The sequence below is a fragment of the Muscardinus avellanarius genome (genome assembly GCF_963383645.1).
Source record: "Muscardinus avellanarius genome assembly, chromosome: 19".
Lineage (NCBI taxonomy): Eukaryota > Metazoa > Chordata > Mammalia > Rodentia > Gliridae > Muscardinus > Muscardinus avellanarius.
The window spans coordinates 9633162-9660565 of record NC_137805.1 but is presented as its reverse complement, the minus strand read 5'-3'; the positions used below and the strand labels follow the sequence as shown (position 1 = coordinate 9660565).

The 27404-nt window shown below is 39.6% G+C and overlaps 2 protein-coding genes across 3 annotated transcripts in view; one reads left to right on the top strand and one right to left on the bottom strand.

The window, feature by feature from the left end:
* PLCB1 (phospholipase C beta 1) overlaps positions 1 to 27404 on the top strand; it is a gene marked incomplete at both ends in the record, with an annotated part of 756028 nt that overhangs the window by 430244 nt on the left and 298380 nt on the right. The gene's annotated exons all lie outside the window — the stretch shown is intronic.
* On the bottom strand, positions 638 to 26944 carry LOC308277085 (general transcription factor 3C polypeptide 6-like; the record flags this gene model as incomplete). Its single annotated transcript, XM_080716156.1, is given in 4 exon segments — positions 638 to 766; positions 770 to 795; positions 798 to 1239; positions 26765 to 26944. Coding segments are annotated over 4 exon segments (777 nt in total).

The following is a 27404-nucleotide window of genomic DNA, read 5'->3' as shown; positions in this document are numbered from 1 at the left end:
CCTGCTTAACCAATAGTCTTTCTATCTGACCTGATGCAGGTATAGGCCCGCCCATTATCTCAGGTGCAAGTCTTTGTTATGATTTTAAGGATTCACTATCTCCATTTCTGCGTGACCAGATCTTTCTATCTGCCCTGACCTGATACAGGTGTAGGCTTACCCATTATCTCTGATGCAAGCCAAAATGTGTTACATGTTTAACAAAGTCAGGGGTCACATGGTATATGCCGTCTTTGATGAAGGCCTGTACCATCTTCCTGCATCCTTGGGGAGTTTTAGCCTTTTTTATCTCAATCTGCTAGAAGTTAGTTACTATGTAAACTCGCCTTTAGAGTATGGAAGCCTTGGACTAAAACTCTTTTGTGTACTTGGTAATCAATATAGGGTTCTCGTACCAACTTTAACATTCCATGTTTAGCTGGGCTAATAGCTAACCTTTAGCTGACCAAGGTCAATATTGGCTGCAGCTCTTGGCTGACAGCTTAGAGGCAGATAAAGTATTTTATTGTTTTGCCTAAGAATGAAAACTTGTTCTTATTAGCCATTAATATAGCTCTTATTAACAATACAGGCTCAATCCCCATCATTTTATATAAAAAGATATTTTAAGTTCATGACTAGTTCTACAGGAAACCGTTTATTTAGGAGAAATTTCTAAGGCAGTATCTTGAGTTTCAATAAAAGCAGAACCTTCTGTCTCAGAAGAAGGGATATCAAGAAGACGACCAGAACCCCCAGTATCCAAGTTCAGTGGCTTCTCCTGCTCCTAGATCAGGTCTAAACTGTCTTTCATCGGATATCTTGCTTTTCCAACTCCAAAGAGGTATCTAAGGCTGGAACTACAACTTCATCTTTATTTTCATGCAGAAAACTACAATTCATATTGGGTCTATAGGAGAAGCCATTATCCTTCATTTGTAGCTGTTCTATACCACCTATGTTTTCTTCTCCTTCCTTCTTTTCTCTCAGAAAAGTTCTTGTCATGCTGAGTTTCATCATGATATTGCGTTTACATTTTAGCACTATTTTATCAATGCCCTCTGCATCTGCCCATTCAACATTTTCTTCGAATATAACACAGGTTCCACGAGTATCTTCATATTTCTCAGCAAAGAAATAGCTATCCAACTGTAGAATGATCTTGCATTTCTTTTCACATTTGGAGATAAAGTCTGAATCAGTTATCCCTGATAATTCTACCAGAACAAATTGCTCCTCAACCACCTCCTCCTCCTTGTCCTCCTCTTTTTATCCTCTTCCTCCTCTTCTACTACCCCAGCATCCTTCCAGTGCCACTCCTCCACCACTGCCATGGGCCCACAGGTCCTGTCCTTGGTGCTGCAGACACTAGCCACGCCCACCCGGCTCGGCCATCTTGAGACTGAGGGCTACTTCTGAAGGACATGATATCTGTGACACTTTCAGCCTCGGCACTCAGCAGGCTCTGGCCACAGGAAAACAAAAATCCACTCTAGCCAAAAGATATAAAGGCTGTAACTAGAAGTCAACTTCAAATGCAGTAAAATGATCAAGGGAGAACTAACCCTGGAAATCAGCAGAGGTTTGAGATGGGACTGGAGGCAGTGGGGACTCACAACAATAATTAAAACAAAGCCCCTCCAGGAACTGGGGTTCATACTAATCCAAATGGGGACCTCTCACAGCTCCTTTATAAAATAGGCACCTAGGGCCACACATCCATTATGAGGACATGGAGGTACCATGACATTCAGTGACTTCTTCAACAATACACAGGTATAGTAGAGAGAAAAAACATCTTGATGTTTTAACATGCGAGTATCATGAGCATCAGTAAAATGTACCTTTACATAGTTAAAGGGGAAGCAAATAGCTGTCTTACACATTCAAGTAAAGCATTCCACAAAGAAAACTTGCTAGCTTAAACTCTGCCCCAACCAGACAAAGACATGGGCACTAGGCAAGACAGTATTAAGATTCCAAGAGTTTTCTCTTTGCTAAGCAGGACTATTGTTCCCATAAATTATGTCTGTGGATAGAATCCAAGTGATTCTCACATTTTTTTGGTTGACTCAGACATAATTTCAACGAAAGAGAGTCATGGGAAGTGGACAGAATCTTCCTTCTGTCCTTCAAATTAGACCAGATTCAAGCAGTACCCCCCAACCATCCCCCACACACACACCACAGCAGTGTATCTGGAAGTGAATTATCCTGCTTTACCATTCTGGCCATCCTTTTGGGGGGACAGGTTTGATTAGACAAAAGTAGAAAAATTCTTGGCCATCTCTCAACTCACCAACAGGGCTAACGTAGGGCTCCCATTATCTGGCTCATTTGCATGGTTACACTATATCAGATACCAATCAGGAATTTCAACCTGAAATCTCCTTGATTTGATTTCCCTCTGCTTGTAATCCCAGCATTCAAGAGGCTGTGACAGGAGGATAGCAGTTCAAGGCAGCCTCAACTACTATTTAGTGAGGTCCTTTGCAACTCAGTGAGACTCTGTTTCAAAATAAAGAGTAAAAAATAGGGCTGAGGGTATAGCTTGGAGGTAGAATGCCCCTGGGATCCATCCCCAGTACTGCAAATAATAATTAATAATAATAATAATAATTCATATTATTATTAATATTCAAATATAAATATAATTCAATTATTAATAATAATTCATATGAAGACATGCTTCAGTCATACTCTGAAATTCATTAATTAGAGTAAGAAATAAAGTCCCTGCTTAATGGAGGAACCCAGCATTCAAATATTTGTATATTAATTAAGTCAGAAGTACTATAAACTAATTTATATGATACAATAAAAATATCCTAGTAAAATTCATACATCTCACATATTTTCACATAAGTAAATATGCACTTTCTAAAAGTGTTTAGAAAACATAACTTCTTAAAAATAGATTTTTTTCTTTAATTTTATAATTTACTTTCCAGCTGGTCAAATTAATAATTGAAAATAACTATCTGCCAGTTGATGGGGATTTATGCCCAATCATTAAAGGAAGTAGTTATCTTCTCTTTCTGAAGCACTTAGCCTGATTTCTTATCTTAATAAAGAAATGCTATTTAGGAGTTCAGGGACTGTGTGATGCCATTAAAGGTATTCCTAAGGGCTCTTCTTTGTTATTGATGAAATTCTTCCAGTCTGGGATGAACAAACTATAAAACATATAAAAGACGTAGGAGAAATGCTCATTGACCAGACATTTCTTACTCTAAGTGTAGTTTTAATAATCTCTCTTGATTTCATTTTAACAAAAGATTTGGAAATAACACTTCACACTGACATACTTTTTAAGAAAATTCTTCTAAATAATAATTTAAATTTGTTTTCTTTATTTTAATATAAGTATATATATGTAATTGCTAAATAATGCAAGCTTATTTTAGATATATTTTGGGAATATATCTTGTTAAGAAGAAAAACATAATTCTTTATTCATCTCTTCTCCCAAGGACAAGTTAACTTTTTTGCATCTCTCCTTGTAGTACTGATTATTTTGTTTCTTGAACTCTTTCTTTCTCTCTTTCTTTCTGTCTTTCTTTCTTTCCTTCTCCTTTTCTTCTAATAGTGGGAATTAAACCCAAGGGTGCCCTACTATTGAGCTATACTCCCATCATTGATTGATTGATTGATTGATTGATTAATGCTGGCGATTGAATCTAGGATATACCTCTTGGCTATACCTCCAAGCTATATCCTTAGCCCTGTTTATTTTTTTTTAAATAGGGTCTCACTAAGTTGGTGAAAATCTCACCATTTGCTGAGACTGTCCTGGAACTTGTGATTCTCCTGCCTCAGCCTCCCAAGTACTGGGATTAAAAGCATCAGCCACTACACCCAGCTACCTTTTATATTTTGAGACAGGTCTCACTAAACTGCCAAGGTTAACCTTGAACTTGTGATCCTCTTATTTCAGCCTCCTTGAGTAACCAGGATTGCAGGTGCTTACCTAGCATCTAGCAGTGTTTTTAAAGCATTCATTTGGGGATTTTTACAAGAAGAAATAAAGTCAAATGTGAGATTGTGTTTTTTGCCTTTTTTGCTTAAATATTTTGAAGTTGTAAACATTAACTACATAATGATTACACAGTAATTTATGAATCATTTACATTTCTATAAGTTTTTCAAGGTGCTGTACGACAGTGAGTGAGGCATATGGTTGAGATTCGAGCTCCGTGCACTGTAAGAGAGCGCAGAAGTATGGAGAGTTTAATTCTATCGTGCTAGGTCATGGAAAGGAAGTAGAGAAACCCAACAGAGGAGCTGGGGAGGAAGAAAGAATGACAGTTTGATGATAAATAATATCACTGAAATACCAACAGTCAAATTACATATTATTTGTAAACATATAAGAGATAATTACATCTATATTTCCAAGTCTTGAAAATAACCACATTAAGTCCTAAGACTATTTCACATTTTCCTTGATGACTTTTTAAGTTAAGCAATTTTAAATGGTAAAGAAAAAAATACCTTAAACATTTCCCCATGTGGTGTGTCCTAGTTTAGCTTATAAGCCTTAGTACCTAAGGGGTCTTATGAGAACTGACATTTAAGAAAAACATTTAAATAAATTTAAAAGGCTAAAGGTAAAGGCATGGGCAATAAATTATGTGACTTCTCTTCTCTTAGCTAATTACTAGATTATCAATTATTCTGAGATTTTTCCTCCCTGTCTTCCTTATTTGATTCTATTTTCAATATTAAAATGCCAAGAAGCTCATTATTGCTTCCTGTACTTGGTTCTCTTATGAAAACCACTTGTGCCTTTACACGCACCAGATTCTCATTATAACTGTGTCCACACATGTGGGCTATGGGGCCCCTGCCTCTGTGAATATGTCTTTTAAAAATGCCCCAGTAACTAATAAACCTGACCCCTTCAGCCCATAGGGATCTCTTACATCTCTGTTCTAATAAAACCTACTAACAATTAACTCATAATCCTAACCTTTGTTAGCCTCTGTAATTTATTTTTGGTGTACTCATTTCTGTGTCTTCACTGTTTAATAGTTTAGTAAGGGCAAAGACTACACAAATTTCTTTTTGTGTGTTTTACAGGCATTAAGCTAGCATTTGGCACATAGTATACCCACTGTTAATATTGTGGTAAGCAAGACCAATTCCTTTGGGTGGGCATAAAATAGCCACTTCTGTAATATTCTTCTCCTTGGGGAAATTAAAGTGATATTTCATTGCATAAAGGTTGTAAATAATCAGATCTGAACAGCCCTTGATCTACAGAGACAGCGAGTGAGCGAAGGGAACCGAACTGTTTCCATAAAGAATGAAATAAAAAGAACGTTTCCCAAACAAGAAATGGAGTGCAAAGGATAAGTGTTGACCAATTGCAAGAATCATGATGAGAAGTTATGATGGAGAACACATCTAAGTTATCTGTAAGAGGAGTGAACATCTTAACAATAAGAAAATTCTATGCAAATTGTTCCAGCTAATATTACTTAAAGGACCATCTAAAGTGCAAAAAGTCAACTAAATTCCTAAGGGAAAATAGCCCTTGCTTGTTTCCCCAATTATTTATCTGCGCTTTTTAAACATTATACGTTTCCTCTTTGTCCATTACCACTCAAGGTCATTTAAAAAGAAAGCAACCAATGACCTAGATTCCTGTGAATTAAGTTACAGTCCTTCATAGCACCTCCCATTATAACTTGAAGCAGTGATTCAAACTCTTTTAAGTATTTCATATGTAATCATAAGTGAGTAGATCAATAAGAGGAATATTTATATATTGACCTGATGAAATTTCTTCTAACAGCCACATCATAATATGAAAAATATTGGTTTAGTAGAAATTATTTAATAAATGTAAGCCTGAATTCCCAAGCATTATGGCAGGTGATAGAATATTAATCTCATTTGTTTGCAGAGCAACTCTTTTCCTTTGCTTATACTTGCTGGTATTTATTTGTCCGAAGATTGATTGTGTTATGGGCCCCAATTCTTCATCACCACCACCTCCTGTATTCATGCCCCTAGAATGGAACTTTATAATTGCCTTTCACTCTGGCCCAGCAGACTCCCATTGCAAATAAGATGTTGACAAATGAGATGTACATAAAGAAATAAAAGCACTTGTGCTATTGGACTTGCTCTAGGGTTGGCCTCTGACATGTCTATAAGAAGGTGTGTCTAGGCTAGCCTGCCAGAAGAAACACATGTTGCAGAGTTGAATGCCCACAGTTGTCCCAGCCAAGGTGACCCTTCAGGAGCCAAGGACAAGTCCCACTCCACATGTGTGAGCAGGCTCAGGCAAGACCAGCAGAATCCTAAAGGCAACTTTTGCTAAACAACTGCATATTGTTTTAAGCCACTGTGTATCGGGGCACTTTGTTGTATGCAATGATATAATAACACTTGACTCATACACCTTGATTTCTCAATATTTAATTGTTTCTTATTAATCACCAGTATAGAAGCATATAGAAAAAGAATGGCAAGTCTTGAAATATGTCCACAATCCTCTTATTATAATGTGTTAACAAATTTAAAATGTAATGGATTATTTTCTGCCAAATGCTAAGAAAGACTGAACTATTATTTCTCCCCCGCCACACACACAAAAAAACCAGCAACTGCCTAGTAGTGGTCTACAGCCAATGTTGTCTCATGAAGCCTAGCAGTCATCCCCAGCCAATATTGCCTCAATTATCAGTCCCTTAACCCAAGTTAGGACCACACTGTGGCACTATTCATACTCAAGAACTCATCTTAGGATCAGGCTGCGACTCATCTCCAGCTGAAACTACATCCATGGTTAAGCTACTTCTTTTTGCTCATTTTTCTTTCCTTATTCCAGCATATGTTTCCCCTGAGAGCCTCTCTTAACAAATCACCACTTTATGGATTCTCATCTCGGGCTCTGCTTCTGGGCAACCTAACTTAATATACCTATCCCAGGAGAAGTTTTATGTAATGAACACATATCTGCAGTATGTATCTCATACTCTAATGAGCAAACCCTTGGTACAACTTTATGATGATCTGCATGCTTATTTCAAGCAAGAGCATACCCTTTGATTCCTGAGCTTATCGGAATGGCATTCTGTCATTTCCCCTATTTCCTTCTGCATACCTAGTAGAAACCTCCTTTAAAATGCTTTCAAGGGAAGTTTTTAATTTTGCATTTTGAACTTTGGATCTGCCTTTATCTAACTAAGTGAGAGAAGGGGAAAGGAAATTCCAGGGTATTAGCATGGCATTTAAGGTGGAGACATTTAGCAGTGGTAAGCAATCATGTGAAGCAGCCATTTATGGCTGAATTATACCAGTGTAGCTACTTAACATGCTGAACCATTCCTCTCTGTCTGGAAAAATCATAAAAAGGGGCCCGTCAGCACTCTGAGTCACTGCTAAGAAGCTTATGCATCCTCACACCTGCATTTAGATGAGGATTTCCGGGGCAAAAAATAAGGACCTTAGAGATATGAAACGAAATACTTTAGCAGAGAAAAACAATATTGGTTTCAGTCTGCATTTGTAAATTAACTGCATAAGGAACACATTTAGAATTAGCTTAATTATTAATAGCAATCATTTTGAACTGTTTATTTGTTATGTGCTTCTTAATGAGGAAGGATTATTTAAGACAGATTATAACCAAGTAGAAAAATTTGATGGTTCCCCAAATGTAAAAGGACCATAACTGATAACAGGCCAGATTGGCTTTGCCCCAATAGGAATACTCTAAACATGTCATAAATACATAGGTCATTTCAAATGTGGAATTCAGAACCAGGACTTAGAGAATGCTTTGCCTTGAGTTTCTTTGGGCTTAAATTTTACTTCTTAATAAGGTATAACTCACATAGAGTACAATGTATAAATTCTAAGTATATATCCTAATGAATTTATACACAGAGAATCACAGCCTTTGTTGAAGCAAAGAATTCCCAGTATCCCAGCAAGCCTCCTCAGTTACCTCCACACCAAAAGGAAAGCACGATTCAGATTATATACCAGACATCTTCCTGAATTTTCACACAAAAGAATTGTCTCTGGGAACAGCAGCCACAGTAATCTAGTCAGAGCCCTTTGCTTTTTACTTCTGGCATCTCTCTAGGTCCCCATGATCCCAAGAAAGTATGAGTCTGGCTACTTATACTCAGAAGAACCCATCCCCTGCATGGTCCCCCCTGGCTATTCTTACGTATGCTGTGGCACATTCTCCAGCTGATCTTTGGGGCTTCTGTTCTCTTCCACGGGCAAAGAGCTTCTAAGACTGTCAGCACTACTATTCTAGGTGAATAACTAGATGTATATTCTAGGATACATAGTCGAATTTTTCAGGTCTCTCTTACATGCCAGAGATAAGACTCTCCATGTCCTGGAGCCATTGTACCCATGCTGTGCATAAACTAGGGCCTGTGGCAGGGACAGATACCATGGCCAAGAAACCAGGTCACTGACCCTTAACTGTGCACAGATCAGATGATGCCCCAGTTTGGCTCATCCTTCTAGAACATCATCTTGTTGCAGCTGAGATGGAATTAGGAAGAACTACACCTTTTCTCTTTCCATGAATTGTCTTCATCTTTTACTCCAGTGATATTAAATGGCTTCTAGTTTCTGGTAGTCACATTGGCTCATATCTCCCTGTATTTTATCGTGTTCATGCCCATTTTAGAACTTTCACAACTTTAACCTTTCTTGACCTGGATGCTTTATTATTATTATTATTATTATTATTATTATTATTATTTTGCTGAAGTCTCATTTGAGTTTCATATTTCTGAATCCCCAAATCAACCAAGTCTCTCCTCTTCTTTCATTTAATTTTTGGTGCAAAGGTGAGTCCTGGGGTGCTCTACCACTGAACTGCATCCCCAGCCCTTTTGTTTGTTTGTTTGTTTCTGTTTGTTTTGAGACAGAGTCCCACTAAGTTGCTTAAGGCTGTCCTAGAACTTGAAGTCATCTGTTTCAGTCTCCTGAATCTCTGGGATTATAATAAGTATGTACCTGGACCTAATCTGCTTCTTTAGTATTACTTCCACTTTTTCCTTAATATGAGGTGGTCCTTGTTCCTTGCCAGCTCCAAGTGCACCAATGCTATTTATTTTTAAAAATTCAAATATAGATATCTGCAAGAAATATTTCCACCCTCTCTCTAATGGAACTCATTGTTTTTCCTCTACACAAACTTGACAGTTTATTAATATGCTCTATTGGTTTTCACTTTTTGTTGTTGTTGGGGTTTTTGTTTTTTTGTTTGTTTGGTTGGGTTTTTTTTTTTTTTTTTTTTTTTTTTTTTTTTGCGAGTCTGGGGATGGAACCCAGGGACATTTGACCTCTGAGCTACACCCCCTGCCCTGTTTTATTTTTTATTCTTTATTTTGAAACAGGGTCTCACCGAATTGTGGAGGGCCTCACTGAGTAGCTGAGGCTGTTTGCGAACCGTGATCCTCTGGTCGCTGCCTCCGGAATGCTGGGATTACAAGCGTGCGCCACCACGCCCGGCTCTGGTTTTCACTTTTTAACACTCCTGTTAGACTAAGAGAAAAAAAAAAAAAAAAAAAAAAAGAGCCCTGAGAAAAGGATCCCTGTCTCAGCGAACACTGGATTCCAGTCCATTTCAGTGCCCTGCTTGGTACCCCAGGTTCAACAAGGACTTGCTGAATGACCACATATAACCTTTGGTGGATAAGGGATCCTCCTGGATTAATGATATCAGTTGAAATGAGCCACAGACGTCTTGTGATACTGGATGTCATCTATCTGACTTTTGCGAAGGCAATGTGACCTGTGGAGGTGACGTGCCTTCCGTGTCACTCAGGAGCTACCCCTTCTTCAAATACCCTATTGGCACTCCTTTTTCTCAGAGTTTATGGATAACCTATTTCTATCATGGTCCTAAGTAGCTGTCAACTTTGAGATTTTACTCTCTAATTCTTCTGAAACTTTTTTTTAATGCCTAAGGAGCATCATTTTTCTTAATCTCTTAGACTTTGGCTATCTTTCCAAGGATATTTTTCATAAAGAAACAAAGTTGTTTAGAGATGGTAGGGAAGTTATCTTCAATATTATAAGTAGAGAAGAACAAATTTGCATTTCAAAGCAGATACTAGGTCCTTGGCAAGGCCAGGCTTGTTAATTAATTCCCTTCTTTAACATTGGTTGTGCCTTAAAAGACCTTGATATTCAAAATGGCAAATCACCACACCTGCCAAGGACTTCGGTGCACACAAATAGGGGAACCACTCAGAAAATTTGCAAATTAAGAGTCACCTTTTTATAGTTGCTACAAAATTCATTGTAATATAATCAGATTAAAAAGAATTTCACATTTCCACAAAGGTAAATGTAGTACTACTCTCAGCATCTCACAAATACCTTTGTGTTTGTGATCCCAAATTTCATTTCCAAAACCGAGAACTTTTTTTTTTTTTATTAGCTTAAAAGTCTGAGCTGCAAAAGCCAGGGTTAATACACTATGGAATCTGTGAACTAAGTTCCCAGCTCCAGATAATATGTTTTAGTTTGAGACTGTAGAGGATAAGCCTAAGTTATATAACAATACAATTTTTATTAAATTTGCAGGGCTAAAAATATCTTTTAGGAGGTGAAATTATTTTTTACTTATCAGAAGTGTTATTAAGCTTATAAAATTGTGTCAAATTTTTAAGAACAAAAAATGATCTGCTTTCTTTGCTATTGTGTAAGACTAATGCCAGAACTATCAAATTTAAAAGCCACATAAGAACTCAAGAAGGGGAATGTTGTAGGAGATAGTTAGCTTTGAGCTGTACCAATGAAGAATTCTCTGAGGACTTACACTAAATGAGTTGGGTTATTATTAATTAGTAGAAATTAAGACAATTATCAGACCGTGTACAACAGCATTTATAATGTAGCCTGCCTAGGGACTCTCTTAGAAGAACGTATAGCAGTTTAACAATTTGCTTTCTTATATAATGATATAAAGGCCTAAGTGAGGGGGATTCCACAGGAATGTCTACTGAAATAGGCCTACGTGGCATCCCAAAGTCAAACAAAACCAGGACAGCTGTGATGGGAGCCATTATGAGTATTTTGGTTTTTCTTTTTCTTTTCTTTTTTTTCTCTTTCAAAAGTACTGATATTCATCTCTGCAAGGTTGTATGGGGAAGAACTATTGCCTTTGTACCTTGCTAGCCAGCTACTGTGTTCTAGTTCAGACCTCTCTTGCTTAAGGTTATTAACTTCTCAAAGTACAGAGGACCCTTTATCTAAAATGTTTGAAACCAGAAGCCTTCCAGATTTCAGATTTTTGGATTTCAGAATATCTGAACAGACTTTAAGAGTTGACATCCCTAATTCAAAAACCCTGTGTTGTGGAACATTTCAGATTTTGTATTTTCAGATGAGGGAGACTTGTTTTATAATGGGCTATTAGTGCCGAAATCTTCATACTGAGCTTTGTTTATGTAGCATAATAAATAAATCCCAAGAGACAAGTAGCATAGGAAGTCACAGGTCCTAGGTTGTTTGCTCCTAGCTGGGTCATAGACTAAATAGTAAACATTTACCTATATTTTTCCAGATCCCTACAGCATAGAATTATGAGTAAGACAACTTCTCAGGTCACTTCCAATTTTGAAATTGAAAAATTCCACTTAATCTTCCCACCACTAACAAAATTTTAAAAATTATAAAACCAAATGTGTACCAGATTAGCATACCCTGAAAATGTCCTTTTGTTGTTGGTGTGAATAGCCATAACTCTCAGATACCGGAAGAATATTTGACAGTTGAGTAAAATGCTATTCAACACATGTTTGTTGGATGTATACCTCATGCAAAGATCTACTCAATGAATTAGAGAAAATTCTAAGTATATTTAAAACATAGCTTTTGACCAGGCATGGTGATGTGTGCCTCTAATCCTAGTACTTGGCAGGCTAAGAAAGGATGACTGCAAGTTCAAAGCAAGCCTCGGAAGCTTAAAGAGGTCCTCAGCTACTTAGTGAGACCCTGTTTCACAAAATAAATTAATTAAATAGGGTGGGGTGTACCTCAGAGGTAGAATGCCCCTGGTTTTAATTCCCAGTATCACCGGGAGAAAAACAAAAAACATTCTGGCATAGAAGCTGACTACCCTACTAGAGTATCCAGGTGTAGAGGTGACTAGACCACTAGATTATCCATTTAGAAGAATTTAGAAGAATCCAGATTTACTAGAATTTTTAAGTGTAGAGATGACTATCCCATTAGATTATCCAGGTATAGAGATGGCTGCTTCGCTAGATTATCTAGGTGTAGACACGACTACTCCGTTATTAGATCATTCAGGTGGAAAAGTGACTACTCCACTATATTATCCAGGTGAAGAAGTCACTACCCCACTATATTATCCATGTGGGCCTAATATAATATTGAAGGTCCTTAAAAGTATTCGAAGAAGGATTCAGGAGAGAGATTGGAGCAACATCAGGATGAGAAGGATGGAGTTCAATGTTGCCAGCTTTGTCAAAGAGGGGTCAATATCCAATAAATGCAGGCAGTCCCTAGAGCCTGTATAAGGCTAAGGGACAGACTTTTTCCTAGGGCCTTCAGAAAGGAATGTACCCTGGAGGCACCCCGATCAGCCCATGTCAGACTTCTGACCCATAAAAGTATAAAATAGTAAAGTTGTGTTGTTTCAAGACACTGACTTTGCGGTAACTTGATGTAGCAGCAATAGAAATAGTAACAACAACAACAAAAAAAAAAACATACCAAACAACAAAGAAATAGCCTGTAACAATTTTATTTCCTACCGGATTGAATTTAATTATTGTATAAATAATTAAATTCCCACAAACAGAGCTGAAAATAAACCAACTGATATTGCTTGTATATTTTACATTTGTATAATGAGTTGGAAATAAAGCAAAATTTATTCAGAAATTAACTTTTGTAGAATTTGTGATAGGGGCAGTTTTTCTTACTCTACCTAGCTCTGTTATTCTCTGGATAGACAAAAAAGGAATTCTTTAAAGACATCTCATATTTGTTATTTCCAGGTTCCTAGTGAGGCTTCCTAATGCTCCTTGCTCAGGCTTCCTTTTCTCTATTTTTATTATTTTATTGAAATCATATTTTTAATTGGTACTAAATGGGCTGAATTATTTTCCCTCTCTACCTGCCCTGACTCATATGTTAAAATCCTAAACCTGAAGGAGATGGTATTAGCAGGTAGAGCCTTTGAGAGGTAATTCATAGGAGAGACTTCATGAATAGCATTAATGCACTTATCAGTAAGACGCCAGAGAGATTCCTCAGTCTTTCGACCACACAGGTAGACAGCCTTTTGCGTACAGACAAGGAAGTTGGACCTCACCAGACACTGAATCCACCTAAATATTAAACTTCCCAACCTCCAAAAATCTAAAAAATACATGTGTTGCTTATTAGAGACTACTCTAGACAGGATTTTTTTTTTATAGCAGCCCAAAGACAACAAGACAGAGAACATTTCCTGTTAAGATAAAGAACTCCACTGTCTTGTCCACTGAAAGAAAGTTAAGGTACACCAACCTAGAGAACAAAGAGTTTATTTGAGACAAAATGAAGATGGCCACCAGGGGAGAAAACACAAATTCCAGTTGCCCAGAATAAGTGTTCCAAAATGTGTCTGACAGATCTGGATTGTTTTTTAAATAGACCAAACAAGGAGGAGATTATAGCAAATCACTTGTTACTATTCCATTAGTGGACAAACATAGCACAAGCACAAGACACTGAATAGTTGTTGGTCACCTACATTAGACTTTTCAGGTAAGAATCAGGAAATGCAGGATTATCTTCAGGGAATCAAGGAGTCCGCAGAAACCTGTTGTGCTAGGTCAGAATGACATTGGTCACCGTGGTCTCGGGTCTCATGTTTCTTTTAGGGCTGAAGAGTCTTGTTACCTCATTCTCTGTGACATTGTCTATCTTTTCTCATTTATCCTTTTAAATCAAGTCTTTCTCTGGAAAGCATTCCTTGATGATCCAGTGTGGGTTCTCAAGGCTTAAGAGCTGAGAGTCCTAGGTGACTCAGAAGGCTTGTACCTTAGGTAGTCATATCTCGCAAAGCAGGGAAAGAAAAGGCTGCAGTTATGAGTCCAGGGTGAGATCATAGAGATAAACACAGGGTCTCCCGAGGGTCTCAGTCCTGAAAATGCATTAAATTCCCAAATCGTGTCCAATCACTGAGCCACCATGATTTTAGTTTTTTTCTACCGTTCTGATATATTGGGAGACACACACACACACACACACACACACACACACACACACACCAGTTTAAATAAGACAAAACAGAAGAGTCAATAATAATCAGCGAAAGAACAACTTAAAATCTGGATCTCAAATTTAAACTCCTGGGATAATCAATCCTCACACTCTAATATAATATTATATTATACCCAGTAAAAGTTAGGTCCAATTTGAATAAATGACCCTTCCAAGAAATATAAAGAATGACAAAAACTATATATAAAGACAAGTACAGAAAGTCATATATTTTCAACAGAAACTTAGCTTTTTCATGATTGAGGAGATATGTGGGAATAGGGTAAGGGCTAATTGGATGATGTATGCATGTATGTACCCACCATCTTGTACCCCATTAAGATATATGACTACAATGCACCAATAAAAATTTTTTAAAAGATTGAGAAGTTATTTTTTTCTAAAGTATTAAGGACCTAATAAGAGCATAAGCACAGGAATTTTCTTAAAATATAGAATCTTAGTTTCCTAGGCCAGTTACCTAAAAAGTAGAAAAAACAAAACCCTTTTTAGTATTTCCCATCAATAATACATTAGACAAGGCATAGTGGCATGCACCTGTGATCCCAGTGCTCAGGGGGCTGAGATAGATAGAAGGATCACAAGTTTAAAACCAGCCTCAGCAACTAAGTATCTCAGCAACTTTACAAGACCATGCTTCCAAATAACAAAATAAAATAGGTCTGAGTGTGTAGCTACCAGTTAGAGTGCCCCTTGGTTCTACCTCCAGCGTGCGCACACACACACACACACACACACACACACACACACAATCACTACTATGAGAGTTACTCTTTATTTTTGCATAGGAGTCTGTCAGTTAGTTTTGCATTGCTATATTTTTGATAGGAAAATTTAGACTATAAATTGTTCCTTTTTATTTTAGACAACTTGGTTGGTCACACACAAAGTTTCTTTCATAAGATTCATCTTCCACAAACCTTCCATATCCTACTCAGACCCTTTACAGCTTGCTTCAGTTTTTGTCCAGTCATGTTTTTCTTCTCATTTTGGCCACAGAAGATTCTTTCTTGAATAAAAACTACTCTTTAACTTTTCTTGCCCAAAACACATCCTCATGCTTATATATTTCTTTAAAAACACATCTTACTTTCCTTACTTATAGAATTCTTGATATAAATTAACAACTTGGCTTTAAGAAAAACAGAAAATTGTTTCTTCTGAACCAAACATGAGTGACTGTGGTCTGGGAATGGGAATTCAATTACCCTGAATGACGTGCTCTACTGTGGGAGAGGTTACAAGAACTTTTTATGGTCGTAGAACAAAAGAGCATCATAAATCAATACATGTACCAATTACATTGGAGGGAGCATCAGTTAGGCAGGTTGTGATACTGAAAGTTCAGTTCTTGTCCCTGATAGTGATTCACATCATCATGGACAAGGTTCTGAGAAAAAGGAAAAAAAAAAAATTTCATTGATTTGCTGGCAAATGGGGAATACACTAAACTAGCATTCAGAAATACCTGGTTTCCTTAAAGCACAATGAAAAACATGGGTTTTTATAAGAGGAAATGCAAGCCTGAGCTGTGGGTGAAATCATAATTCATGTCAAAATGGTGTTCTTGATATTTTGTTGCTTAGAACCAAGGTACCAGTCTTTAATTACTAAGGTCTGTGAATGACAGGACACAGTAAGAAAGATAATTTTTTTTCCCCAAAGGTTAGGGGGGTAAAATAGTGGAGGAAGGAAGATAAGGAAAATGTTTTAAAGTATTAGTTTTAAAATAAGTCACTTGCTCGCTGAGCAGTTAGGTTCATACTCATAGAAAGAAATGAACCTCCTTTTATACTGCCAGCAAGGTGGGGCAATCTCTTCTATAGGTGTCGCCTGTCATCTTATGTATGGTCCACTTAGCTTTAGGTATGGTGAGGCTAGAGGTCTGTTTAGTTTAGAGACACATTCCCAGAAGTCTGTTTATTTGTCCTGAGAATTTTAGGTCAGACGCAAAAGTTAAGATGTTAGGTTATTGAAGAGCCTAAGATAGCCCAAGATAATATTGGCTTTTGATTGGCGTATGTTGCCACAGTGTTCTGTTCAGCCAACGTCAAATAGTTATCAGGATCTGTAATATAGATGTTGCTCCTTTGGAGAACTTGGGCTCACAGATGCTCTTTTCATTCAACTTTTTAGTTTTAGTTACCACATCCTAATCCTTAGCAATTGTGAAACAGCCCCAGTAGACCAACAACAATTTGTAATTTCTGGAAATATAGACTTTTTCATAACACAACCCTTGAATGTAGAAATAGATTCAAATATACTAAACATATATATATATATATATATATATATATATATATATATATATATATTTTTTTTTTTTTTTTTCTTTCTTTCTTTTCTGGTGGTACTGGGGGTGGAACCCAGAGGCTTTCTACCTCCAGGCTATACTCCCAGACCATTTTTTTAAATAATTTATTTGGAAACAGGGTCTCACTAAGTTGCTGAAAGCCTAAGTAGCTGAGGCTGGCTTCAAACCTGTGCGATCCTCCTGTCTCAGCCTCCCAAGCGTGGGGATTATAAGTGGGCGCCACCATGCCCAGCTATACTAAATATTTTCTAAAGGCATATAAAATAAAATGTTAAAGTACATAAGCTCTCAACCTATGCTTAAGAATTGATGTTTTAGTGATTCATATCTTTAAAAATGACCTAGAAATTTAATAAGAAGTACTTAGTTTAGTATAATATGATCTTAGAATTTTCTCAAGTCAGGTAAATTTTGAAAAATATTTGGGTTCATTTTATTTAATTTATGAGTTTTCATTTAGTTTTTTTTAAACATGTGGACAATGTACAAACACATGTATGGACAAGCATATATAAATTTAGGCATAATATGAAACACACGTGTACACAAACATATGTAAAAACACTATAGACCAAAACAATGATCCTCAGGCTCTCACTTAAACTTTTCATTGGCTAAATTTTAAATAAATATTTTCCCCTAAGACTATCAATCTTTTGATTGCCCTAAGCCACCTGCATAGTTAGAAAACCTTAAATTTGCATTTTTAAAGGTATGATTCATTGGTGAAACAAGGAACAAAATTAACATTTTTAAAGGAACAGAATTTCGATTCACATACACGTATTTTGTTGAGATAAAAAAGGGCACAGATAAAGGCTCAGTTAAAATAAAATGGTCCAGAGGAGGCTTGTTATCCAGCTTTAAGTTGAAAGAGTTAGTATGCAAAAAGTGAGACATCCTTAGAAATGGAAATTTCCTTGATAAGATGTAAACTTCTATTATAAAGAGTTTTAAAATAGCCAACTAAAATGTCAAAAAATTATACTTCAGAGATCTGCTTAGTAGATTGATAGTCAAGTCCTTCTAATGAAGTTTTTTTTAACTAGATTACTTTTTATGAATTGGGCGAATAACAATTTTTTAAAAATTCCTGTTTGACCAGAGGGAGCACACACTGGTAAAAGCCATTAAAAGACATTTAGACATTTAGAAATTTCAAAAGCTTTTTTTTGTTTTAATTTATTACCAGTTTCAGTACTTTTAAAAAGGAAATCTTATAGAGAAGGGCATTTAGTGTCTATTGATGATCAGGATGTCTAAATCTGGGTATTCTGGTTTCTCTAATTTCTCTAGGTTTAAAAAGCACATCCCCTTTTGAAAGAAGAAAATGTATGTTGGGAGTTTTTAACAAATTCAGAAGGAGAAACTCTGTGTGTACAGACAGGACAATCAGAGAGATTGGTGAGAAGGTGCCTAGGACATGAAGACTTATGAGAGTGAACAGTCCCAAGAAACCCTCACCACTGGGATGGCTTCCAAATACAAGGAAAGTTGAAAGTGGTTCTTTTGAGAACCACGGTGTGGCTCCAGCCAGTTTCTATCAGAGTCAGTATTTCTCCAAGGTGTTAGTAAAGAGAAAGGGAGTGACCTCTGCTGAATCCGTGGAGCACACAGAGAAGTCCTGTGGGCATTAGGTTCTCTTCATAAGATTTTTTAAAAGAGAGAGAATAATTGTTGCTAGAATCCTGGGCCAGAGTCTTGACTCTGGAAGTCCCTATAGATCAGGTCTGGCCACTCATCCCCAAAACCAAATGAAAGTAATGGTGAAACACAGAAAAGGAACTTTAATCAGTATAGCTATAGCAGGAGACAGCGGGCCAGCCTTGCCAGCCCTGCCTTCCAGGGTACTGACCTGAGCTGCCGGATTACATAGAAAAATGCGAACAGAAATATGCACAGTCAAGCATTCTTAGTCAAGCCCAAGGTCTGGTTGATCATTATTCCAGGATTGGTCAGCAGGATCTTGTCAGCTATTAAAAAGTTGCTGTTACCAGGAGGGTAGTTTCAACTCATCAGTCACATGATGTTTATATCCCTCCAACTTGCTATTCCTGGAACCCAAGGTGTCTGATGCAGAGCAAAGGAGATAGATGCAAAATGGCGACAGAGGTGCTGAGTTTTTCTCATTTGCAGTCCCATGTAAAGAGACAGTGCTTTCAGCAGAAGCAGCCTCTCTCACCTTGTTAGGGGAGGCACATCTAAGTCCTCAGAAGTATCTAGGTTCTCTGACCAGAATTTGCACCCAAGCCATAGCAGGGAGAAGCCTGAATCCCAGGCACTAGTCTGCCCAGTACCTGGAGAAGCTATGGTGGTAGGAGCCTGCCTAAGGGAAAAGCAGCTTTACAAGATGGTTAGTTCAGAAACAGTCTTTGTTGACTTTTTTATTTCCCCTTTGGAAAGAGGCTTTATTTTTCTGAGCTGTATTTAGAAGCTTTTAAGTATTCTTAAAAATGAGCCTCCTACACTTTTGCTTGGTTTTAAAACTGAATTTTTCCAATTGAATGTGCAAATGTACCAATTTTAGAATTTCCAAAGATCTCTATTTTAGCCATGGGAGAATAAGCTTACCCTTAGCTTAGGCTGGTTTCCTACCAGCCAAGTGAGGCTTTATAAGTGGTGTAGAGAGAACCAGGTAGGGATTTTAAAGGAGGCTGTCCATCTCTGAAGGGGAGGCTCAGGCCTTGAGGAGTGACTTTTGGTAATTTGGAGTTCTCTGAGATGTGACCACCACACTGGGGCTGTGTGTCTAGTGTAAGCTTGTGAGCTTAACTCCCTGGAGCTCTCCCCTGGCCAGCAATTCTGCCCTTTTATATTCCTCAGAAGCACATTTGTTAGGATGGGGTGGGAGTTGGAATGGCAGGTGGCCAACATTCGGAGGAAGTCTTACCCCTGTGTGATGTCTTCAGCTTGGGGGTATGTACCCAGGCCTTGTGGTACAGGCCTATAATCCTAGTACTTGGGAGGTCTAGACAAGAGGATCACAGGTTTGAGGCCAGCCTCAGCAATTTAGTGAGATTCTTTCAAAATAAAAAGAGGGATAGGGTGGAGGTCAGAAATAGAATGACCCTGGGTTCAATCTGAAGCCCCCCCCCCAAAGAAAACCTAAAAAAATCTAAACAAAACAACTCGAGGTCATGCACATGCACCTATGTACTTGGGTCATTGGCCTTTTCTCACCTAGTGCTACTAAGATAATATCATATGATACTGAACTGACCCTTTGAGCAGCTAGTGGTACATGTGTAACCTCGGGAGCAAGATGTGTACTCACATCTATGGGAGGGAGTGCTGGGCTTCTTTCTGGAATATGGAAGACAGCTGGCTCATTTAGGTCAATTCCCAAGTAGGAGCTTCTCTCCAGTTTTATAGTCATTTCTGTTTTTATCTAGCTAATCAACTACAATAACAGAACCTCGTGCTCAGGAAGGTGAAAAGCAGGACCCATCCTATAGAGACGGAATCCTACTTGCAAAGAAGAGTTGGGAACAGTTCAAATAAAGCCCAGTCTCAACCAAAGGAGACTTGGGATCCCAAGAGGACTCACCTCTGACCTCTGGCTGAGCCCTGAGTCAGAGAACAATAGGTTCGGTTGCTGGTACCTTGAACAGTCAGATGAGAGCTGCTGAGGAAGGTCACTTTGGGGTCATGCCATGGTCTCCATAAATGTCAACTGAGAAGACAAGTTAAGGCACACCAAATATGAAAACAAAGAGTTTATTCAAATCAAATGAGGAGGATTGGAGCCTGCCGAGGGGTGAGGCTGGCGACGGACACAGCAAAGTTGGGATTGGAGCCTGTTGTGAGGCAAGGCCGGTGCTGGAGCCTCCGAGGCCAGGATCAGAGCCTGCTGAGTGGTTAGGCCGGTGCTGGGGCCAGTGTAGCCGGGATCGGATCATGCCGTGAGACAAGGCCAGTGCTGGGGCCTTCGAGGCCAGGATCGGAGCCTGCTGAGGGGTCAGGCCGGTGCCAGGGCCAGCGTGGCTGGGATCGGAGCCTGCCATGAGTCAAGGCCGGTGTTGGGGCCTCTGAGGCCGGGATCAGAGCCTGCTGAGGGGTTAGGCCGGTGCCGGGGCCAGCGGCCAGCATCGTAGCCTTCCGTGAGGCAAGGCCACTATTGAGGCCTCCAAGGCTGGGATCGGAGACTGCTGAGGCGTTAGGCCGGTGCTGGAGCTAGCGAGGCCGGCATCGGAGCCTGCCGTGAGACAAGGCCAGTGCTGGGGCCTCCGAGGCCAGGATCGGAGCCTGCTGAGGGGTTAGGCCAGTGCCGGGACCAGCAGCCTGCATTAGAGTCTGCTGCGAGGCAAGGCCGGTGCCAGGACCTCCAAGGCCCCGATTGAAGTCGGCCGAGGGGTTAGGCTGGTGCCGGGACCAGCGGCCAGCATCAGAGCCTTCCGTGAGGCAAGGCCACTATTGAGGCCTCCGAGACCTGGATCAGAGCCTGCCAAGGGTTTAGGCCGGTGCTGGAACCAGCGAGGCTGGGATTGGAGCCTGCCGTGAGGCAAGGCCGGTGCCAGGTTCTCGGATGCCGGGATCAGAGCCTGCCAAGGGGTTAGGCCAGTGCCGGGGCTAGCAGCCGGCATCGGAGCCTTCCGTGAAGCAAGGCCGCTACTGAGGCCTCCAAGGCCTGGATCGGAGCCTGCCGAGGGGTTAGGCCGATGCCGGGAGCCATTGGCTAACATTGGAGCCTGCCGTGAGGAAGGCCGGTGCTGGGGCCTCCGAGGCCGGGATCGGAGCCAGCTGAGGGGTTAGACCAGCGTCAGGGCCAGTGAGACCAGAATCAGGGCCTCCCATGAGGCAAGGCCACTGCTTGAGCTAGCGAGGTCTGGATCAGTCCACCGGGTAGCCAGGCCACAATTGGGACCATCAAGAGTGGGATTGGTATTTGCAGCGCGGCATGCACAGGGAAATACCGCAGAAAATTAAAACCAGATGCTTCCCCTAATCAGCAATAACTAGGAGGAAAGGGACAACAGGAAGCGGTCAAGCTATAGAAAGGGCCCTATAGTGAAGCAATTAAGGTGACCAATCAGAGGGTATGGAATAGGGGAGGATGGAGCCTCTTTAAAAAGCAGGAGGTACATAAACATATGTATCAAAGTTAATCACCAAACAAGCATGGGATCGAGGGAGGGGGAGGGAATGGGATGGGAGTAGATGAGGGCTAATTGGATGATGTGTGTTTGTATATCCTCTCAAGTCTTGTATTCCAATGTGATGTGTGATTACAGTGCACCAATAAAAATAAATTTTAAAAAAATCAAATGAGGATGGTCACCCAGGGAGATATCACTAACTACAGTTGCCCTTAACAAGTGCTCCCACAATGGCAAGGGGTCTGGAGTTGTATAGAGTAAGAAGGAGGCTACAGCAGTCCACTTGCTACAATTGCACTGGTCAACAAGAATAGCACTGTACCTTGATTTGCTATTGTCCTGTGTGATATATTCTAAGTAAGAATTGCAGTAAATACGAAAACACTTTTGTGATTCATTTCTGTGGGGCTGGGGATTGAACCCAGGCCCTTGTGCATGATAGAGAAGTGCTCTACCACTGAGTTATACCCTAGGAATAAGCTTTTACTGCGGTTGGTTTTGATCTTCAGGGCATCTGGGAGTCTTTAGAAACCTACTACATGAGGTCAGAATGACTTGGGTGAGTGACATTTCATGCCTTATATTCCTCCTGGGAAAAAACATTTTGTGACCTCATTATTGTGATATTTTAAATCTTTTCTCACCCCCGAAGGCAGGGACTGTCTTATTTTGTTATCTTATTTGACTATAAATTCCAGAAAGGAAGGATTTGGGTTTGTCTTGGCCCCTGAAGTGACTCCTCCTCAGAACTATTCCGGAGCGCAGTCCACATGCTGCGGCCTCTCCCTGGCTGACCTATCATGAATTCTGACATCACTCACAAGACACTTACCTAATTGAGTTCTCTGTTCAGATATTTGCAGCAGGTTTTTTGTGCTGGAGGGTGGGTATAAGTGTCTCTCCCTAGATCATATTCCACTCTGCTGATTGGAGGGGGTGGTAAAAAGAATTATAAATATCAGAAAGTCAACAACATGGCAGACGTTCCTATGTTCCTACTCTCAGAAAATCGGCTAAATGCATATGCTCAAGTTTCCATGACAAAATAACATGCTCAGCGCCTTAAACAAAATAAATCTTATTCTCATGGTTCTGGAGACTGAAAGCCCAAAATCCAGATGTGAGCAAGTGTGGTGTGTCCTGAGGCCTCGCTTCTGAGTTTGTAGATGGTCGCCCTCTTGCTGTGTCTCAAGTGGCCTCATCTGTGCATACACTGCCCTCGTGTCTCTTCCCCTTTTTATGAGGACACCAGTTCCATTGGATAAGTGTCCTGCCCTTCTGATCTCATGGAGCCATAATTAATGCCCTGATCTCCAAACACAGTCACTTTAAGGGTTACACTGAACAGATGATTTCAGGGAAAGACACACTTTAGTCCGGAACATCAGCTATGTAAGTGATCAAACATGAGCCCGTTTCTATACATAATACTAAAAATACTACTTTGTGGACACTACAGCCACAGATCTCTGCCTTGGCTGAGCGTTTGAACCACATGAGCCTTTGTAAAAATCCCAAATTCCAGTCTTTGGCATCGGGCCAATTAGTCAGAATCTTTGAGGGTGGGATCCAGGCAGCTAAGTTTGTGAAGCTTTCCGGAGATTCGAGTGTACAGCCAAGTTGGAACCTAGGACTCTTTGAACCCAAGCTCACATGGTTTTTTCTGTCAAGTAAAAAGTATTACCCGGGTCCTTCTGTACCTCCTGCTTCAGTTCCTTACCCTTACTGACCCCAATCGCCTATGTATTCTTTTGTTACCAGTTTATTTAGTTTTTTTCACTTGGTGAAAACTAAAAAAAAAAAAAAATTCTTGCAGTCTTTCATATATTCTCAATAATTATGTGGCATTATTTCTATATAGAACAAACTTTAGTGTTATTGGTGGGAGTATTATAGGGGTTTGGGAGGATGGTTGAGTTTTTCTAAGAGAAATTAACATTTCTATGAATTATGTAAAATTAAGTAAAATATCTAAGAATGTATCAAGTCAGCCAGACATGGTGGCGCACGCTTGTAATCCCAATATTCGGGAGGCTGAGACCAGAGGATCGTGGTTTGCAGACAGCCTCAGCTACTTAGTGAGGCCCTCTGCAACTCATTTAGACCCAGTTTCAAAATAAAGAATAAAAAATAGGGCAGGGGTGTAGCTCAGAGGTCGAATATCCCTGGATTCTATCCCCAGACTCGCAAAAAAAAAGAATGTATCAAGTCATTTTATACACAAGTAATATTGATGGGATTGACATGGCTGTATGACACTTTCCGGGAAAGTTCTCTTGATATGAGGAAAATGGTTTACTGCCTCCAAGGGACAGCCCGGACATTTAAACACAGTTTTGCGTTATTTCAGAACATTATCCTGTACCTCCATTCGGTGTTTCCAAACCTAACTGAAAATAAAAGTTCATGGAGCAACTTTTGATCTCCTGAAAATTCTGAAACTGCCTTAAAAATAAGTCTGGACTGGCCTTAGGAATCCGTATCTCTAACCTTGGTCTCTGGTATCCCTGGGCTGCTCACCACACTACAGTATATTTTCGTAGATCAGGGCTTCTTAGACATTCCTGTGCACACACATCACTTGAGGGGCTTGTTAAAATCCAGAGCCTGATTGAGTAGGTCAGGGGTGGGCATTCCTGCCTGCCTTTTAGTGATGTAATGCTGCTGGTCCATGACCTGCAATTTGAAAAGCAACATAGTACCTGCTAGCTAAACTTTCTAAGAGCAAAGTTCTGTGAACACTGATGATTCTCCACTCAACCCAGTGTCTCTTATGGGCATTGATTTTTGAGGAACTCCTGAGTGTGTCCTTAAGAAAACAGCAGCAACAAGAGCTTTTTAGACAGCAATATCAGCATGATCTCAGTGCCTTAAATGCAATCTGTAAATAGTATCACAGATAAATTAACCTCCTTTAGAAATAAAACATATCTTGTCACCATCAGACATTAAGCACATGTCTGATTCATTCTTAGATAACAGCATTCCTCCTCCAAATTAGATGATTAAAAAGGCATCACATACATGAATAAATAATTATATTAACCTTTGAGTTGTTTTAAAAGCAGATCTTACCTATTATAAAGCATATTCTATCACCTAAGTGTGCGCGAATTGTCATTCAAGAGTAGCTTATGTAACATAAGCTTCGTAGAAGATGCCATGAAATTATGACTCCAGCCCATTAATAGATTCATAATTTGATGGCATTCCCTGGGAGTGGTAGAAAATATATGATGTTGGGCCTTGTCCTAAGCTTGCTCACTTGCTTTTCTCTCTCTCTCTCCTTCTCTCTCTCTCTCTCTCTCTCTATGTCTATCTCTATCTCTATCTCTTTCTTCTCTCCTGCCATGGGTCGTAGCTTTTCCCCATCACACCCTTCAGTAACTAGGCTGGCCACCCCTGAAGTGACACTTCTAAAACCCTTGACCAAAATAAACCTTTTTTTCTCTAGGCTACTGTTTTTAGGTGTTGTGTTACAGCAACGAAAAGCGGACTCTCATATCTGGTGACTGCCCTACTTACATGGCTGGTGTGTTTCCAAGCTGGGGACATACTTAGGTGGTTCATCTCTAAAATAGGATGCCTCTGAGCAAGCTTTTTTTGTATGACAGTAAAATAGACGGGTGAATATTTGTGGGAAAACTTCTAGACATGAGTGGAGAACCATGTTGCAAACTGATGTGAACCTGCTAGAGTTAACGTATCTGCTCACTCCTTGCTTTGAGGGAAGGCTTGTTCTGGAAGGGCAGTCACGGGTCTCTCCATAAGTCCCTTCTGGCTTCCTCTCACCTGGAACACCTCCACTCCATCCTGGGGTCTGTATGGCTCCCAGGTTCTAGTATAGCCAATGATCATCTAATGTCGCTTCATCCATTTTACTTGAGCCGTCGTCTTTTCTCTGATGAAGCTACTTTGAAAGGTTTATCACATGAGACAAAGCATAATATTCCAATACCCATAAGGTTTTTCTAAATAAAGGTGAATATTTGACACCTAGTTCTTTTCTTTATAATCCAACAGAAACAAGGTTGACGCTTGGTATTTCCAGAATAGAACTTCTTATGACAGACCTTAAACTGCCTTAATTTAAAGCAGGTGTATAAAATGCAAAATGGTATTTAAAGAGGTGGAGAGATATTAATTAAAATGGGCTTTCTCAAATGCCAAGAATATCATCACTTCTGAAAATTGAATTAAGCGCAGAATGTCAATGCTGAATTAACATGAATAGACTTATCTATTCCTGTCCAAAAGTATTTCGTCCACAAAAATGTGTAATACATGATGATTAACCAGAGGTTATGGATTCTAGCAGAAACCCAATCAAACTTCTCAAAATTCTAATAGAGGGATGTATTCAGGTCAGAGAATATTAACAGAAAAATTTCCATCACTTAAAGGGCAAGCAGAGTGAGTGTTTAAAGAACTGTTGGAAGTTCACAGAATTGTTCTTTTCATGAAAACCCGTGTGCTCAAAGTTAAACTAGAGTCATGTCAAATATGCAGGTGCTTCTATTTTTTTAAAAAAAGAGTTTAATTTCTGGCACTTATGAGGGTTATAGAAACTGGGCGCATAGGTGAAAGCTGCTGTCTTAACTTAGAATGTTCCTGTTCTTCCCAAACAATAGGAATTTTCTAAACACATGGAGTTTCTAAACACAGGCATGGCACACCCAGAGCTCCTTTAGAGGCTCAGGATTTGGAGTTATTTAGGAATTTTATCCTCATTATATCTTGTGTTAGAAAAGTCCCAGATAAACAAAACACATTAAATTTTTGTGTGTGTATGTGATACTGGGGTTCTTGGAAGCCCTTCTACCTCTGGGCTACACTCCCAGACCTATTTTTATATTTTTATGTGGAAACAGGGTCTCTTAAGCCAGTGAGGCAGGCTTCGAACCTGCGCGATCCTCCTGTCTCTGCCTCCCAAGCGCGGGGATTACAAGCGTGTGCCACCACGCCCGGCTAAAAACACATTAATTAAATATTATGTTGGATAATATGCCTGAAGGTAAACTCCAATAAGGAAGTCGATCTAACAGTCTAGGCAGGCTGGCTCCCAATGCCAACCCACCCATTCCCCATGAATCACAGGCTCAATAGCATCCCATTTGTAAAGCCAAAATCGGGGGTCCTCCTTAATATCTCCCGCCCCCTCAGGACCAACTAATTTCTCCCACATGCCATCCCATATGTGGTCTGTTGCATCCCTATCCAAATTATACCGGCTGTATCCATTTCTTTCCAAGTTCATGGATTCCCTGTCAGTCCTACCACTAGGATATAGACTTTGAAATAGCTTCATACTTGGACTCTCTGCCTTCCATTTTGCATTTAGAAAACTGAATAATCTTCTGAAAAAAATTATTATTATTATTATTATTATTATTATTATTAATTATTTTGTGTGTGTGGTACTGGCGATGGAATCCAGGGATCTTCTACCTCCAGGCTATACTCCCAGACCTATTTTATATTTTATTTGGAAACAGAGTCTCTTAAGATAGCTGAGGCTGGCTTCAAACCCGCGTAATCCTCCTGTCTCAGCCTCCCAAGCGCGGGGATTACAAGCATGTGCCACCACGCCTGGCTCTTTATTTTTTATTTTGAAACAGAATATAAAGATGTTAAGTTGCTAAGAGTCTCACTAAATTGCTGTGTCTTTCTAAGTTGTTAAGACTAGCCTCCAACCTATGATCCTCCTGTCTCAGTCT